Below are 19216 nucleotides of genomic sequence, written 5' to 3' on the forward strand. Positions count from 1 at the left end.
GTGCTTCCCAGTTGATTTTTACTGTACATCAAATTGAAAACTGGTGTCTTAGGGTGGGATGTGAGTCAGGACCAACATCCTACCAAAGTAACTCTCCAGTCAGTCTCGTTTGAGGCCTGTGTCAGGAATCTTCTGAATGGAATTTGGCATAGAGGTAGTATCAGAATTTACAGTTTCTACCATTCTCTCTCCCATCATGGCACCCCTCTTTAAATATTCAGAATATAGCTTATATTTTTTGGCCTTATTAGGATCAGCATAATCTGACCTCTGTTTTAGTGAGCTGTCACTCTTACTTGTTTCTACACCGTCATAACCATGGCACAGTAATTTTCTGGGAAAAAAAAACCCCACATGATTACAGGGCCACTTGAATTGAAATATAAACTCAAGTTGGAAGGGTGGAGCTACTAATTTGGGTAAAAAGGAAGGATCACTAAAAGGGCCCCCAAAGTTCCTGATGTCAATTAGGATACTAAACAAACCTTGAGTTCTACTTAAGCCCTACAGAGTCTGGAAATAAACTAGGAGGCAATAAACTGTCTTTCTCTTTTCACCACATTCCATCAAGCCTTCCCCACTCCACTGGAGAATCCGGTCATCCCAGATACCCTGGCTTTCCTCATCTTCAGATGTCAGCATATTTTTTCCTTAGGCTTTTTATCATGATGCCTCAAAATTTCAGCTCTGAAAATCCTCTTGAAAAATATGCAATACATACTTGCATTTTTCTCTTAAAATTCCCATTGAAAAATCCAACAGCAGTATCAATGTCAAAAGAAAATTTAAGGCACCACCAGAAACTGCCTCAGAATCCCAAGTTTTCTATTCCAAACTGTTTTTATCCTCCATGTTCAAAGATTTTTAAAAAATTCTTAAACTATAGGCTTTTTGACTAGTCCACATCCTGAAAAAGAGTGTCTTTGCAATTCACTTGGTAGCACAAATGTGGATATGCCTTGAAATGCCATAAGGCAAGTAAAAGTTTTTTAACCTTATTCCACTGAACAGAACAGACAATACATTGTCTACAGTTCTAGATAGTACTGATGCCAGGAAATTGGCCAGGACTTCACTGTAGTTATTACATGTGGTAATACTTAAAAGGATTACTTTCTTAAAATCTGAAAAACTTGAAATTACTAAGACCTATGTGCTTCAGAGAACAAATGTTAGACTTCCAGCCACACTGTATCAGCTTCTGAAAGTTCCAAACCTTTCTTTCAGTTCCACTGAAATTATATGTAAATAATATAGATAAATAATAGACATTATTTGCTATATATAATATATTCTTCATTATATATAAATAATCTGGGGAAAGGTACTAGCTGTTAGAAACTAAACTCATTGCTTCTAAAAGCAGGTGATACCTTTTCCCTCTTAATAACCACCTTAGGAAAAAACTGCCAAAGTGTAGGGTGACGACCAACACCAGGTCACATGTATATATGACCTCCATACACATAGACCCATACTCACACGTATACACACACTAGACACATACCCAGACTTGAAACAAACAAACTACATTGGCATTAAGAAATCCTACATAAAAAGCTGTGAAAACCCTGTGCACCAACAGACTACAATGTGAATGACAAATTGCTTCAAAGCATCTCCCAAGGTAATTCCTAACTACAGCTGCAATTTACCAATCAGTTGTAGTTATGCTTTTAAAATGTGTGTCATTGCTGTCCACAATTTGCTGCGCTGACTTAGGATAAAAGAGTTGTCTTTAACAATTTCCAGTCATTACAGGCTTCAGACATTTTTGAGAAACCTACCAAATCATAACATTATTCTGATACTAATACTTTATAAAGAAGAGTGAGCTATTTTAGTGAGTTCTTAGTCATTTAGGAGGGCGGCTTCTAGAAACTAATTGCAAGTAGAAAATTTTCAAATGTATAATATTCCCTAAACTTTTACTATTTTGTCACGTACAGATGCGTTGACAAGTCATAATCTTTAAATACATGAAAGCAAACTTGCCCAAAGTATTTAAATACTATGTCAAATAAAAATGTCAAAACCAGAAGTTAATCATAAAGCAACCAGATTCCCAACCACTAAGTACAAACAGGGGGAAGGGAGAGAGGGGATGATGTCCCATGACATCATTTGGCAGTATGGAGTTTGAAGGCTGAGGGCGCCTTCCAAATTAACCCTTGCAAAAACCAGCTGGGAAATTACCACGCTTAAGCTTGGATAGCCGAGTTTTAAAAGAAGAAAAAGCCTCGCTCCTTCAAATCACACGTCAGTACCGTATGAAAAAAAAAATAAATAAAAGCATCCAGGGAGGCATCTGCCTCCCACTACCCGGATAGCAACGGAAAGGTCAGAATTAGGAGGAAACTCCTCTCTGAGACTGTTCAACCCGAGGGGAGAAAGGACCGCAAAAGCGAAGGGAAGCGCTGCCTTGGCGCCCACGGGCAGGCTCTCCCCCTCAGGGAAAACCTCCCTGACGCCCAACTGGCACCCATGCTCATCCAACAGAGGATGCCGACCCTCCGCAGAAAGTCGGGAGCCAGACCCCCGAAAACAAGCAAACACCCAGCATCAGGCAGCGGACCCCACTCCCAGAGCGTGGAAGGCGCGGTTCCCAAGTGGTGGCCGTTGCCCTCGAGGCGCGACTTCCCTGTCGTCCCCTCTCCAGGCCGCCTTCAACCCACCGCCCGGGGCGCCCCCCGGCCCCCGCCGCACCTACCGCGGCTGCGCCGGCCGTCACGATGGGCGGCAGCTTCTCGCGCTCCGGCTCTTTCCCCTTCTTCTCCTCCGCGGCGGCCGCGGCTACCGCCGGCGGCGCTCTGGGCGAGAGATCCCGAGCCGCCTCACTCATGTCTGGCCGGGCGGCTGAGGCGCGAGGCGGCGGCGGCAGCGGCGGCCGGACTGCAGCCGGGGCGGGCGCTGCTGCTGCTGCTGCTGCCGCGGCCGCGAGAGGGCTCCTTCCAACCGCCGCCGCCGCGCCGCCCCCGCCCCCGCGCGCGCCCGCGGCCCGTCGCGCGCCCGCCGCGCGTGCGCGCGCCCCCCGGGCCGGCCGCCAGGCTCCGCCGCCCCCTGCGTGCGCCCGGCTCGCGCCCTCGGCCGCGCTCCGCTCCCGCGGGTCCGCCAGCCGGGGCTCAGGCCGCGGCCCCGCGTCACGCGCGAGGACCGCTGAGGAGACGGCGCGGGGCGGGAGCTGGGGGGCGCCTGGCCGCCATGTTGGTCGCGGGCTGGGGTGCGAGGGCGAACAGGCCTTGTAGAGGCTGTGACACGGATTCTAACCCTAGCTTTCCCTTCACCTGGAGCGGCAGGTGAGCCGGGGACCTTTGACCCAGCTGGTGGCCTTTGACCTTTAAACTCGCGCTCAGGAAGCGGACTCGGGGTCACGTCTGCCCCCTGATCTTGCCTCCAGTGCCTCCAGCGCCAAGGAGACTGGGAGACCGCTTACCTGAGCATCCTTATGACTAACCCTTCCCCCGTGTCCTCTCCTGGCCTCATCCTACGGGAGAAGCGCTTAGGGTCGGGAGAGGACAATGCGACACCGTGCTCCCCTCCCACACACTCTCCAGGGCAGGACGGCCAGGCCACACTTTCCATTTCTGAGCCGCGGTCCCTCTTGACTGCCAAGTCCGCCTCTCCCTTCCGTGCCCACGCGCCTACATTTTGCTCTCCCCGCCCCCTCCCGCCATCCCTCGTTCCCTCTAATCCCTTGTCCCCTTCCGTTTATAAGTTACAGATGGACAGATCCAAACTGCTGAGTAATTCATAATAAACCTCGTAATAAATTCTGGGTAGGAACGTTTAAAAACTGAATTACTTTAAATCGTCGTGTTAAAATATCCCCACCTCCACCACCCGACGACGACTTAGACAATTTCCTTTCTCCTCGCCCCCTCCTTTTCCTTTTATCAGTCTGCTGGAATGGCAGAGACACCTGCTGATGGAGGAGAAGGGAGAGAGGAAGTATTCACTGTACCACTTACTAAAAATAGAGAATTTCTCGACATTGAGGTCTTGGGATTTTTAGTTGAGACTTCGTTATTTTATTCATGGTGAAGTGAATTTTCTAATCCAAGAATACTCAGCTCCAAATACAAGAAGCAAGACTATCTCTGAAACAAATTCAGAAGGGATTTGGTGACTGTCATTTTATATAATTCAAGAGTCCGCAGAACTAAATAAATAGTTACAGTTCTTCCTGGCATGAGGTTGCTTTTCAAGCCCAGAATTTGTAGCAAGCAATAAAGTGAATAGGATAGTGCCTACTGTATTACTTTGGAAATTATAAAGTTTGCTTCTATTTCTAGGAAGTATTTGTAGTTTTAATAGACTTGCTGTCACCATCATTTCTCTATTAATAACAAAAGGTGTAGAATAAATAGAATAAAGTAGCCAAGTATTTCAGTCCTGATAATCTTTAGAGCCAAATGACCCAGGAACTACTTTGCAACATCCTTTTCTGTCTCCTTTTTCTTGAATTTTTGTTTTTAGACCTCTCTTCTTAAATCTCTGGACTATCTCATAGACATCTGTTTTCTTTTAGCAGGCCAGCATGCTGAAAACTGGTAACAAACATTGTAAAGCCAACCTTTCATTTTAAATACAATTCAAGATGTACCGTGCTACTGTGTCTAGACTGGTAGAATAAATTCTGAAATGGTGGTGGGTTATCTCGCCTATTGTCTACAAGCAAATTTAGTAATTTGCTATTAAAATACTTGGATCAGAAACGAGTTGGATCGCATGCCTTATGCTTTCACTTTTCATGTGTGAGACAAAATAAAAGTGTGTCTGTACATCTAGTCACATTCAATAGAACAAAAATATTTAGATATTGGCAAAAAAAAACCCTGGCAAGTCAGAAGTGTTCATTTCTACTGCTCCAGACGAGATAAGCCAACGGAAACAAGCCCATTGGTTTATTCTGCCGGGAGCTCTATATAGGAAAGATAAGCATCATGATGAATTTGTTTCCACTTCCTACTAAATACATGATTCATAATGTACCACTTAAAGTCTCTTTCATACAAGCCCCGGGTGAGGACTGGGAGGTAGATGGGGGTGCTCTTGGTAAGCTAGAATGATAACTCTAGCAGAACTTGTAAAGCAGCTGTCACGAAAAACTTTCTGTGTATATCCACTGGATCTGGGGGTTGAGGGGAGTCAGACAGAGCTCTGGCTGCTATGCATAAAGATGTGCAGAAGACGCTTTTCAGCGTCACCAAATGTAATGGTCAAGTGTGGGGACCTTTCTAAATCCAGATGCAACTGGACTTGATCAATCAGGTTTTTCATCTGATTTAGGAAGGCAAAAGACCTAAAGGGGAACAGGGTTGCATGGAGCAATGAAATGGGATTTAGAGACATTATATCCAAAGAGGAATGAATGTCAACAATAGAGTTGGAAGGCAATGGAAAGTCTAGCTGACAGAGCACCCCTTTAATTACACACAGTAATAATAGTGTACTGAGCAACAGCAAAATTGGTTCTGAAAGAGCATTTAAGAATGGTTCCTAACCAATCATTATGATCATGTGCTCTATTTTAAATTCGTGCTTCCGACTTACTTTTAAGGTTCTATCACATTAATTTACCGCTTGATGTGCCATGTTGCACATGTGGAGGTCAGAAGGCAGCATGAGGCAGTTCTCTCATTCTATTGTCTAAGTCCCTGAGGATGGAGCTCAGGTGTGAAGCTGGGCAGCCAGCTCCTTAATCTAGTGAGCCATCTCATCAGCCTTGCGACACACTTTTTAAGGAAAGCGTCTTTTTCATATTCCAATTGAGTATTGGTCCTGAAGTAGTGAAGTCGATAAATATACTTCTTTTAACCGTGTTTGGCATACTTCCTTGGGTACAATGATTGTAACTTTTTGGAGAAAAATGCATCCAATCTGTTGCATTACAGAAGAAAGTAGAACACACTGGCCGTCAAAATGAAGCAAACACGCAGTAAAGGTTCTATTCAACTAGAGATGTTCTCTAAGACCCTGTTCACGACTTCTGTTTTCACATACACAAAGATAGAACATTTCTTACTTATTTTTATTAAAAACAAAAGCCAAACTGTACCCAGACACTGTTTTAAACCTATACAACTCTTTCTTTAGAAGCTTCTAATGGTGGGATTATCATGAAAGAAAAATAAAAGAATGTGACATTTGGGGTGCAGGGTAAGAAGATGGAGAGGACCTGGGAGGAGTAGGAGCAGGGGAAAGAATATGACCAAAATATGTTATATTAAAAAGTATAATACAAATGTACGAAACAGACATCTATGGTAATAGAGAGCGGGACAGTGATGACTTAGGGACAGAGGTCAGAGGATGCAGGGATGGAAAGGACAGAGTTGGAAGAGTGACAAAGCCACTTTCGTAGTAGAAGATGGATTGACTTGCAATGGCCATATTCACTTCTGTGTGTGGGACCTTTATGTGAGCTGTATGATACGGAAATAGGTTTCAAATGTATAAAACTGTTTAGAAAGACTGTAGTGCAGCAAATCAGAAGAGAGGATGGAGTTTTGAAAAAAAGTATACACTGTTGCATAGATCTAAGACTGAAGAATGCAGCGGTGATCGTCAAGCTTGGCACCTTAAAGCTGGATGCCCCTTGTCACGGACTCCTCAATGCCCCTGTCACGGACTCCTCAATGCCCTCAACATCTTAAAGATTATGCTTTGTCTGCCTTAGGTCTTACCTTCAGTTTCTTACCTACTCTAATTGCCACCAGAATGACCTCTTAAAATATATATATAATTCTTTGCCGGTCCTTTGTTTAAAAATACCTCAATAGCCTTTCAGAGCCTTTACAATAAAAATCCAAACCCCCTGCTCTGGCATTCACCTGAATTCTTTGCCAAAAAAAAAAAAAAAAAAAGGATTTTCAGAATGCCCTAATTAGAGTCATTTTTTTTCTTCCTGCTCCCAGAACATATTGTACATATTTACTTGGCATTCACAGACCACATTGCGTCTTTGTTATTTGTTCCACAATAAATCCATGGAGAAGAGGGAAAGCGCCATGTCTAATTACTCCTTGAATCCCCGCCTGCAGGGAGCATACTATCTGAAGTGTGCTGTTGAGGTAACTCAATAAGCTCATATTAACAAAGCAAGATGTTTCTGTGACGAGGCTTGTAAAGGCACTCTGATACTGCTCCCAAAGAGGAATTAGAAAAATACTCTGCATGATAGGTTACACTCATGTAGAGGATTTGATCCTAGGATTGCTGCTATTTAATTTTAAATTGTATTAATTCATTTTGGAAACAAGTCTTACTTCATAACCCAAGCTGCTCCAGAACTCACTCTGAAGATCAACCTGGTTATCAAACTTATGTTAATTTCCCTGTCTCTTGTTTCCCAAACACTGTAATAACAGGTATACACCACCTAATAACAGGTATACACCACCCTGGTCTTGCTTCTTAAGCATCCCAATGGTAAGAACAAGGCTATCAAAAGAACTTTCCATAAAGCTGGAAATGGCCAATATCTATACTGCTCCATGGAGCAGCTACTAAGTTGGTTTCATATCTGAATAATTATGTGTGACTGGTGGTTCTAGGATGAGATCTCAATTACAAAAGAGTTTCTCCAAGTTAGTGGGCCTTGTCTAAACGGCTCCATGTTTAACCATATTCTTCCAAGTGTAGGCAAGCCAACCTTCATCAAAGGAATGGAGACAGATCTAAAGGCTCTGACAAGTCCCAAGAAGCTAAATTACTCCTCCACTTTTGGGATGTCTTTTAAGATGTGTACTGTTTTCACAGGAGTGTGCATTTATGGCTAAAGCAAATTACATTTGACCATGTCTTATATATGCTAATTCTTTGGAGAAATGATCTAAACTAAAAGTATTAACAGCGGAAAATGTTGAGATGGTTGTACCTGTTCTCAAGTTGATTTTGGTTACTTTCTTTAGACACACCTAAAGGGCTGTGCATGTGTATGTATGTGTACATGTGTGTACACATATATTACAAATACTTAGTAGAGGGTTCTCCTTGAATACAGCATGTATTATTCTAATTGTCTTACCTGTATATATTGATCGCTTCTAAATCTTAAACCTAATTTTACACTTGTTTTTTTTTTTTACTTGCAAGGGATAAAAACAACTATAAAATAATAAACAACAAATCAGAAGCACCCTGTACAGAGTATGCCTATTTATAATTCTTTTTGAGTTTATAGAAATAAATATTCTAATGTAGGGTTAAATGGGGGGGGGGTCCCTGCTTCTGCTCTGCCACAGGACTCGGCACAGCAGGAGTTTTGACTGCACTTACCCCACACTAGCACTGGTCCCTGAGGGACACTGCTGAGAGGTGGGAGAGCGAAGTCTGTGGTCCCAGGGACAGCTGGAGCTGGCACAGGGGTCCCCGGGCCTGCAGGAAGGCCAGGGCCATCTGGTCCTTAGGCTCTTGGGCACCCAGGCACTGCTGGGTGGCATTGAAGAGCTGAGAATTGAGTGGGGCCCATGGGCTGGATCTAGCTCAGGGCTGAAGGGGAAAGGCAGGGAGAGCTCTGGCTGAGTATCTCAGGGATTGAGTCCTTGGCTTGTTGAATGAGTGGCTTGGCTTGGTGGAGGCCCTGGCTGGGAGAACTGAGAGGCCTTCTGCAGGGAATTAGTCAGCCTGCTCTTTAGGCAAAGGCCTGTTCCATTACTCCCCATGGCGGATCCCCATGAAAAGAAACAGTCCATGGTTTTTGACATTTATTGTCATGAATAAAAACTGTACCCCACTTCTCAGGGTGGGCCTGAGGTTAAATACCTTTTGCAGGAGGTATGTCTGGGAAGGAAAGCCTAATTGGCTAAGCCCTTCAGGCCTTTAGGTACCTCACTAAAATGGAGATCTGTCTTGAGGCTACGTAACCACAGGTCACGTCCTCTATCTGTGGAGGAGCTTGGGGCATTGCCCCTATGTGACTGGTGGTCACAAATCTATGGAAGGCAGCCTAGTGTCAGGAGCATGGCAAAATGCCTGCCGTTCCTCAGGGTCACCGGGGTTTCCAGCCTGTACTTGAAACCATATATTTCATGGTCCTACATTCTAAGGTAGCTAAAGACATCAAAATGGCAGCCATTGCTATTCCTTCTTCCTCTTGCCTTGTTAAGATGCTCAGTTAAAACTGGTTTCTTCTCTGGACTTCCTTTTAGCTCGTGATGAGCATGTGATTTAATTCTGATCAATGAAATGTGCTTTAGTCTTTAGCGGGAGTCTGGAACATTGTTGAAACTGAAACTGCTATAGCAGCTTTGACTGCTTGTATTTTCATTTCTTGTTTTACTATTCAATTAAATCCTTACCTTGTTGAATGCTCTTCTCATCATTTGCCATTAAATATATTCCTATTGTTTTCAACATGTGTATGCATGTACATGAACACACACATACTTCACAAACACATATACATGACCACACACACTCCACAAAGTACATATATATACCACATAACACATACATAAGACACACACCGATTTACACACTTTGCACACATACAGGTACATACACACTCCATGTATATACAAATGAACACACTCCACAAACACAAATTTTTCAATTTCATCTTAATTTAACCCAAACCATTCAGTTAAATTTTGACCGATAAACCTTGTTTCAAATCATGACTCTAGTTAAGTAAATTATCTTAATTGTATCTATGTTAAAGCTCAGAAAAATCTAACAACCTTTATAACTCACTGAACTTCCATGTACAGAGTTAGAAAAGATGCCTATGAATTTTAACTCCATGCATTGGAAATAGCAAGCTGAGAAAAACTGACTTTAGTTCTATCTTTTGCAATTTTTAACTAGTTTATGGGGCTTTGGCAAAACTACTCTCCAAGTTAATTTCCTTACACTTGAATGGGTGTTATGAAGAAAAATGAGAAACATACAAAAGGACTTAGAGAGGTAGGGTGCATTTTAATAACTGCACCTTAATGGGCACTGCTGGGTACCAGAGCCTGTGCTAAGCACCCTTAGCTGATTGGCAGTTGTATTGTCTTCAGAGTTCCATTTTAGCAGGTATTGTTGTAGAAAATTCTTGTTTCCATTTTATAGATGAGAGAAATAAGAGGTCACATCTGGAATACCGTTTGTCCAGAGTCATCTTGTCACTCTCCAGTTCTATTGAAAAATAATTTATTGAGGCAAGGCTGATAGATAATCAGGCATTTAAAGATATATAATGTGTTGTTTTGATATACATAGGCATACATACACTTTGTGAAACAATTACCAGAAAATCCCCATATTAGGATAAGAGATGCCCAGGTACAGGAAGCATTTAGATTACTAAACAGACAAGACCAAAAAAATAATCTCTTCATATTATAGTTTCATGTTAAAATATGAAATAGACAGGCAGAGAAAGCATACAGAACGCTGTAAGAGAAACAGCAAGTCTCATGGAAAGGCAGACCCATTGGAATAACAATTGGCTTCTCACCAAAACAACTAACCAGTCGGGAGGACTCAGAGTGATGCAGTTGAAGCTCTAAAAGCCCAGGAAAGTGATGGCATAATTAAGGATGAAGAAAGCCTTTCCATGATAAGAGCAGGCTAATGGAAGTCATAACCACTAGCAGCCACTACAGAAGGCACTTGAAGGAATCCTTCGGACTGAAGAGAAATATAAACATGCCTATGCTGTTACAGAAGAGAACAAGCCATGCAAGAACAGTAATTAAGCAATTGAGGCCATGGAAAACACAAAGCACTACAAAAAAATCAACAAAATGACAGTAGTTAGTATAGGCCTTTCAATAATGATTCCAAATTAATGATCTCTTCTCTTCACCTAAAAGACGCAGGCTGGCACGTTAGATTTAAAGCAGACTCTTATGAAAGACTTCCTCGTGTCCCGTTAAGTAACTGAGTTCTAAGGGATGTTGAGAAGAATGGGTCCTGAAGTGTTTGGATCTTGTTATGCCAAGAAGCACACCTCATCATCAAAGCTTGGAGCGATCTTGGCCTCAGAGGATGGGAAGAAGGGTATTCCAGGCAGAGAGAACAGGGAACAAGGTTTCACTGTGAATAAGAGAACACGATTTCACTGGTCTAATATCTAAAAAAAGAGATGTTAAAACCGCTTTTAGTCAAAAGATGCAAAGAAAGTCACTTCATGTTAATTAAGAGAGCAATCTACCACGGGGACATTACAATTTTAAACATATACACACCAAATACAGCTATCACAGAGTTAACCCAATGCAATAATTGTGGGTGACTTCCATATATTCTCCAAAAGCTAAGTCATTCTGACAAATATTGAAAAAGAAATATGAACTCAATGATACTGTCATTCATATGGATCCAATAGACATCTAGGAAGAGTCCATCCAAACACTGAAGGATGCATATTCTTTTAGGCAGCTCACAAAACTTTTAAAAACACTAATAATAGCAATAATAATAATAATAATAATACATAAAGTATGTATCAAAAAATCCGTGAAAATTGAAGCCATTTTTATATTCTTTCTGATAGGATGGAATAAAACTAGAAATCAGCAGCAGGCTGGGCAGTGGTGGCACACGCCTTTGATCCCAGCACTTGGGAGGCAGAGGCAGGCGGATTTCTGAGTTCGAGGCCAGCCTGGTCTATAGAGTGAGTTCCAGGACAGCCAGGGCTACACAGAGAAACCCTGTCTCAAAAAATCAAAACCAAACCAAAAAAAAAAAAAAAAAAATAGAAAAGAAAAGAAAAGAAAAAGAAAAAAGAAAAAGAAAAGAAAAGAAAAGCAAGCAGCTGCAGGAGAAACCACAGGAGGCACAGAAACGCATGATTACAAGACACGTTGCTAAATGGTGATTGGGCCATCAAATGATAACAAAAACACAGCAACCCAAAGCTATGGATTCCTTGACAGCAGTCTTAAGAGGGAAGCTTACGTTTGAAAAATCTGATCTTAAATAAATAGCAGTGCATCTTAAGCTCTTCAAAAAGCAATAACAAATCAAACCCCAAACCAGTAGATGGAAAGAAGTCATTAAAGTCAAGAAAAATTTTAGTGAAATGGAAATTTGTAATGCAAAAAAAAAATCTATCTAAAAAAATCAAAGAGTTTGTTTATTGAACAGATACACAAGAAGCAAACTCTTACCCAAACTAAGCAAAAGGAGAGAGGGAAAAACCCTCAGATTAATGAAATTAACAGACGCCAACGAAATTCAGAAAACCATGGGACATACTTTTACAACTTATATTCCACTAAATTTAGAAATGGATGATTTTTCTGCCAAAATTAAATGAAAGTAAGATAAATTAATTAAACAAACATAGCAAGCAATGTGATTGAAGTGACAATCAAAACATCTCCCAACCAAAAAAAGTCCAAGCTCAGATGTAGTCACTGCTGAAATCTACCAGACATTTAAAGAACTATGGGTTGGCGAGCAGGGCACATACAACTCTTATAGAGGTCTTGGGGTTAGTCCCTAGCGCCTATGGCAGTTTTACAATTGCCTGTAACTCCAGCTCCAGGGTATCTGAACTTAAGGACCTGCATGCATGTGCATGCACACACACCCATACACACACACACACACACACACACACACACACACACACCTACACATATCCACACGAACATACATACACATACATAACCACACACACATGCACACAGAGAAGGCATTTAAAAAATGAAGAACAGCATGCTTCTCAATTTATGTCTATGAAACAGAAAACCACAAAACCTTATATATATGTGTATATATATATATATATATATATATATACACACACACACATATATATATATATATATATATATATAAAAGGTTTTGTGGTATATATATATATATATATATATATATATATAAAAGGTTTCTTGGTAATTCCAGCTTTATATATATATATATATAAAAAGCTGGAATTACCAAGATACCTAAACCAGACAAAGACACAACTACAAAAAATACCATGCATCAATCTCCCTGATGAACATAGATGTAAAAGTTCTCATTAAAATGCAAACCAAATTCAAGAGCACATTAATCACCATGATCAAGTTGGCATCATTTTAGAAGCCCAGTAGTGGTTTTACACATGCAAATCAATAAACACAGTAAGAACATTGTACACAAACTACTGAAATCACATGGTTATCTCAATAGGTACACTAAAGTCTTTTTGACAAAATTTAACATATATTTCTTCAGGATAAGAGTCCGAGGGAACCAGGAATAGAGGAACATGTATCAACATAATAAAGGCTATATATGACAAACATAACCAACATTATACCGACAGAGGGGCACTCAGCATTTCCATTACAATCAGGAACAAGATAAGGTTTTCTGCTCTATCCACTTTTACTCAACACAGTTTTCAAAGCCTTAACTAGAGTAATAAGACTAGGAAACAAAAGAGATAAACAGGGGGAAAAAAGTATCCTTACTTGCAGATAATATGATTCCATAGATAAGACACCCTAAAATTCCTCAAGAGAATGACACACATTTTAAGCAAAGTGACAGGATGCAAAATCCACGTCTAAAAAAAGCCGTAATCTTCCAAATACTAATAGCAAGCATGCTAAGGAATAACCAGGAAAATAGTCCCATCACAACTATAGAAAAAGGAAGAAAGGGAGGCAGGCAGGCAGGGAGGGAGGGAGGGAGGGAGGGAGGGAGGGAGGGAGGGAGGGAGGGAGGGAGGAGAGGAAGGAGGGAATAGAGAAGAAAGAGAGGAAGGAAAAAAAAATAAAGATCCTAGAATTGACAAAACCAAGGAAGTAAAAGACCTCGATAATGAAAACGTCATCATGCTGAAGAAAGAAGTTGAAGAAGATAGTGGAAGACTGAAGAACCTTGCATGCTCATGGATGTTTTCACTTAACAGGATCATTTTCAGTCCCATCCATTTTCCTGCAAGTGACAAGATTTCATTCTTCATAGTTAAACAAGATACTATCCTGTATGCATACCATCATGTTTTATTCATTCATCTTTTAAAGGACGTCTAAGCTGAATCCATGATTACCTCACATCGTGATCTTTGAGAGTGTGAGTGTACTACCTGAGTGGCTAAAGAGTCAGACGAGTGTAGTGGGTGCTGTGGTGTCTTCTCATTGGCTGTTTCTCCTTATCTTCCACACCCTCCTGCCGGGTTCTCCTCTGATGCAGAGAAAAGATGTTTTAGGAAAAGAAGTCTCCATGTCTCATGCTAAACGTGAGTGTGCTACTTGTGGCCAATCAATGAAAGTCCATCTTTTATCCACAATGATTAATTTAAAGCTGGGGGCTTAACCCAACTCAAGTTAGCAAAAGGCAAGGGAAGTATTTTCAGAACTTTTAAGGGAGAATGCTTCTTTGCATAGAGAACTTGGGAGAGAGGGGACAAGCTCTTCTCTCTCTCCCTCCCTTCCTTCCTCTTTCACCCAACCCCAGCCCCTGCATGGAGGTTCTGGGGAATATGCTCTGTGGAATAAAGTTGATGCCATTGATGGCAGCAAGAGAGAAAAGAAAGAAAGATTAGGTTTTCTTGTATGATTCATGATCCACAGAACTTGACTGACTACATCATCTTCCTCATAAGAAATGGCCTGTATTGCTGCTATTATTATATATAGCCCAAAAAATGTCCTATTTTGGTTTGATAACTTTGGGGGTTGGCCCAGGAATCGTTGTTTGACATAAGCTCTAACAAGTGATTCTGGATTAGTTGGTAGTGAGCCCAGGGCCATGTATTTAGAGAAATCACATTTTCAGAGAGCAAAGGTACTTGCTTCATTAACTCAGTACTCTGAACTTTTAAGTAAAATATGTATGTTAACAAGAGTTTAACTAATCACATTTAATGAATTGTATTTTGACAGCTTAAGTCATTTGTCTATTATATATCTGCCAAAGAGAAATGCTCTTGAAACCTAAAAATCATACATTTTCTGCCTTTTCCATCATAAATGATTTCATTGCAGCAACAATGACACCAATTTTATGCCTTTTATGTGGCAAAGTAGAGAAAATGGGTCTTAAATAGTCATTACCCAGTAAAAGTGGAGTTGTCACCCCAAATAGTCAACAGTCAGAGCAGAGAGTTTAAACAAACCCAGCAGCTCCTATATCCTTCCCTACACATGAGCTAAGGGGCTTAGCAGGGACATCAGCCTTACAACTGTAAAGAGTTGCATTCTGTCAACAGAGCTCAGGCAGCTGATCCTTCACCTCAGCCTTGTGAACCCCTCAGTAGAGAATCCAACCAGACGCGTCTCAGCTTCTAACCAACAGAATCATGAACTCATACATGACTGCTGTTTTAAGCTGTTAAATCTGCCCTGTTTTTATATCTGTGAAGTGTGGTGTGTGTATGTATGTGTGAGTGTGTTTGTGCACGTGCATGCCATGAGAGCACATGGGGGGTTGTTGCATACACTCCTGAACATGCAGAAGTCAGAAGATGATGTTGGGCATCCTGCTCTACTATTCTCCATCTTAATTTCTTGATATAGAGTCTGTCATTGAACCTGGAGCTAGCCTGGCAGGCAACAACAAGCATCAGTAATCTTTGAGGCCAGGCTACCCACATCACCAGGGTTGCAGGCATGTGTGGCTGTGCCTAGATTTGTATGTGGGCCTTAAGGATTTGAATTTATGCCTGTACAGCAAGTATTACATATGGAGTCATCTCCTTAGTCTTGGGCTAAATTCGATACCATGGTAAAAAAAAATTAATAGAGTCAAGAGCAAAGTTCAAAGTAGGGAGAGAACCTCCATCCGGAGTATCCCTAACAAAGTGATGGGGGAGAGGATACTGGAAATTGTGTTAAACACAAACCATTAAAAAAATCTCTCTTTCTCTCTCTCTCTCTCTCTCTCTCTCTCTCTCTCTCTCTCTCTCTCTCTCTCTCTCTCTCTCTCTTTGTGTGTGTGTGTGTGTGTGTGTGGTGTGATGTTTTGCATGAATATGTACCTGTCTGTATACCACTTCCATGCCTGGTGCCTCTGGAGGACAAAAGAGGGTGTCAGATCCTATGGAACTGGGGTCACCAATAGCTGTGAGCTGTTGTGTGGGTGCTGGGAATCAAAGTTGGTCCTCTGGAAGAACATCCAGTGTTCTTAACCACTGAGCAATCTCTCCCCCCTTTATTTTTAAAACTTTTAAAGTCCTTCATTAAGTCGCACATGTATGGCCAAGCGATACTGCACAGGCTTACCGACTCCTGACACACTGTGTCTCTCTGTTCTCACCTTGGCTAGAATGTCAACACCACCGGGCAGCAAACAACAGTCCTTTTTCACCCTATACCAATGCCAAGAGCGGAGCATGACTCCCAGTAGGCACTTAATGAACATTTACAGAATAAACAAATACATTATTAGGAGTAGAATTATATCAGCCAGCATTACAACAACACTCAGCTGCTGGCAATTATTTATGCTTGAATTCGTTAGAAAGATTATAATAAGCTTCTTTGAATGTGCAAATAGAGTTAAATTGGCCAAATCATTCAAAACATAAATCTGGGAAGTCATGGCATATACTTTTCGTCGTAGCACTGGGGAGGTAGAGGCATGTGGATCTCCGTGAGTTCCAGGACATCCTGTTCGACATAACAAGTTCCAGGGCAGCCAGAGCTGCCTAGAGAGACCATGTTAAAAAAAAGGGGGGGGGATGAAAAATAAATAAACAAAAATGGCTTTATGAGCAACATAAAAGAATAAAAGGGACACTGCTGCTTTCTTTGGAAAGTCATTTGTATCAGATGGTGTCCTGCTGGGGCAAACACATGAAGGAGTGTTTTCCTGAAGCAGACAGGTGAAAGGATGGTCTGCTAAAGCCAGCACATGAAAGGACACGTGATGAAGGATTCTTTGCTAATGACACACACGTCTTGGTTCACCTTACATGCATTGTTGAGCTCCATTTGTCAGGAGTCCATAGAAAGAAACACACTAAAAACCTCTGATGATATGCTGGTGGCTTTTTGCTGTTTCTGTGGACCCAGGCCAGTGGGCGGTGATGTCAGCTGATACTACTGACTCACATGGAAGTTTGCTAAGACAGACTAATGTGCTGAGGCAAGACACATGTGAGGCAAGAGATGTGGAGCACACATGATGTTTGGTAGGAATATAAATAGGACTCAATGGACTGTGGGAGGGGATTGCTTGTAGAACAATCTATGCAACACTTCTTGGTCTCACGTCTTTGCTAAGAGAGGCACAGCAAAGAACTTCTCCTGGCATCCCCGTTGGCCCTGGTCTCACCGGCTGACTCCTGCCGACTTGACTAAGGTCTGACTGTTTCTGCTAGGTCATGCCATCACTGCTGCTATCCCGACATTACTGAACCGGACTGCTGGTATGTGCGTGAAGTGCAAGTGGATCGAGCTGCCACAGCTGACCGGTGAACGGAACTGCTGATTTCCTGACAGCGCAGAAGGGATTTGCTCCAAAGAACCATTTCTAAACAGGTTCACTTCCCCTGTATCCTAATAACCTTTCTTTTCCACAACCTCTGGTGGGTGGTGGGCGAGAAGGGAGGTTAAAGCATTTAAGGACCATTATTAAAAATAGGGTGAGAAAAGAATTAAAGCCAGCAAATAAGTATGTAACTGTGAATTCAATTACATGTTAGTTCTAAATGTTTATCAAGTCCTTCAGTCACATACAAATCCACTTTTAGAAGTGGTGAGTACAGCTGCTAAGTCAGATGGAGTCAAAACAGACTAAAAAAACCAGACAGACAGACACCAAACAAGGTTCAAATTTATAGTTGCTGGAAAATAAATACAATTCCAACCTTTTCCGTAAAGAAAGAGACTGTTAGGTTCTACCAAGATTGTATTATATGTGAGACTCTGGGTTATACATATGAGCAAACATGCCTGGCCTTCTAGCGGTTCCAATCATGGCGGGGCCCTAAGGCAGATTAAGTACAGTACAAGGCTGTGTGTTAGGCCTTATCAGAAAGGTCAAAGCAATGAATCATGGGAGTAAAACTGACAGAGTAATGCTTGTGGCTTTCTGTTTTGTTTTTGTTTTTGTTTTTGTTTTTTTTCTTGGAAGGTTGAACAAAGGTCTCTGGGTGAAGGCTTTGTATAGAAGTTTCATCTGACATCATGACAATGGGGGGGGGGGGGGGTAGAAGGTGACCCGCCAGAAACCTACCCTTTGTCCTTTGTCTCATTAGTGGCTCTGAATCCATGCCTCAGAAGCAAACTCTGTGTGTGTGTGTGTGTGTGTGTGTGTGTGTGTGTGTGTATGTGTGTGTGTGTGTATGTGTGTGTGTATGTGTGTGTGTGTATGTGTGTGTGTATGTGTGTGTATGTGTGTGTGTATGTGTGTGTATGTGTGTGTGTATGTGTGTGTGTATGTGTGTGTGTATGTGTGTGTGTATGTGTGTGTGTATGTGTGTGTATGTGTATGTGTGTGTATGTGTGTGTGTATGTGTGTGTGTATGTGTGTGTGTGTATGTGTGTGTGTATTGTGTATGTGTGTGTGTGTATGTGTGTGTGTATGTGTGTGTATGTGTGTGTGTATGTGTGTGTGTATGTGTGTGTGTGTGTGTGTATGTGTGTGTGTATGTGTGTGTGTATGTGTGTGTATGTGTGTGTATGTGTGTGTGTATGTGTGTGTGTGTATGTGTGTGTATGTGTGTGTATGTGTGTGTGTATATGTGTGTATGTATGTGTGTATGTGTGTGTGTGTATGTGTGTGTGTATGTGTGTGTGTGTGTGTGTGTGTATGTGTGTGTGTGTGTGTGTGTGTGTGAGTGTTGATGTCTGTGTGGTCGTAGGGACTAAACTCATGTCCTATGCATTTGCTAAGCATATGGCAAGTATTCTTCAAACTAGCTATACCTCAAGACCCACCTCAGAGAGAAATACATAGAACCTTCCTAGACTGAAAGTTGTAATATATTCCACCCTCCTAGGACTCACGGGTGCTTAGTCTTGTGTATGTGAGTTTTTCATACACACAGTGGAGAAACATGTGGGACCTTGGACAGTTCAAAAGTGTTAAAGAAATTCTACTGATGTTATCAGAGAGGGCAATACAGAAGAGCCTGCAATCCACTGGCAATTTCTTCTCTCCAGGCCAAGGAATTAATCTACAGGCTTTTTGATTCTCTGGCAAGCCTCTATTAGAAGTGTTCTTTTTATGTAGTGAAATGTCTTTTTGAACTTAAATATAGAATCTATATTTTAAAAGTATGGTGAAATACACAAAGAATGAGAAATAAGTTTTTTTAAAGCTGTTTTTGTGA

At 41.7% G+C, this 19216-nt stretch overlaps 1 protein-coding gene and 1 long non-coding RNA gene across 5 annotated transcripts in view; one reads left to right on the top strand and one right to left on the bottom strand.

The window, feature by feature from the left end:
- Positions 1-19216, bottom strand: part of Hectd2 (HECT domain E3 ubiquitin protein ligase 2) — a 96646-nt gene that overhangs the window by 63750 nt on the left and 13680 nt on the right. For 2 of the 4 annotated variants that reach the window (XM_021151527.2, XM_021151526.2), the window contains exon 1: positions 2711-2954. The exons of the other annotated variants lie outside the window; for them this stretch is intronic. In XM_021151527.2, coding sequence (XP_021007186.1) covers positions 2711-2842 — 132 coding nt within the window. In that variant the 5' untranslated portion in view covers positions 2843-2954. Of the gene's footprint in view, positions 1-2710; positions 2955-19216 lie in introns of those variants that run through there. 4 annotated transcript variants of the gene reach the window in all.
- The window catches only part of LOC147000142 (uncharacterized), a 91564-nt gene continuing 75390 nt past the window's right edge, over positions 3043-19216 (top strand). The window contains exons 1-2 of the long non-coding RNA XR_015046199.1: positions 3043-3296; positions 17261-17420. This is a non-coding gene — a long non-coding RNA (uncharacterized LOC147000142). The remainder of the gene's footprint in view (positions 3297-17260; positions 17421-19216) is intronic.

The sequence above is a fragment of the Mus caroli genome, unplaced genomic scaffold (genome assembly GCF_978045245.1).
Source record: "Mus caroli unplaced genomic scaffold, Mus_caroli_1 scaffold_20, whole genome shotgun sequence".
Classification (NCBI taxonomy): Eukaryota; Metazoa; Chordata; class Mammalia; order Rodentia; family Muridae; genus Mus; species Mus caroli.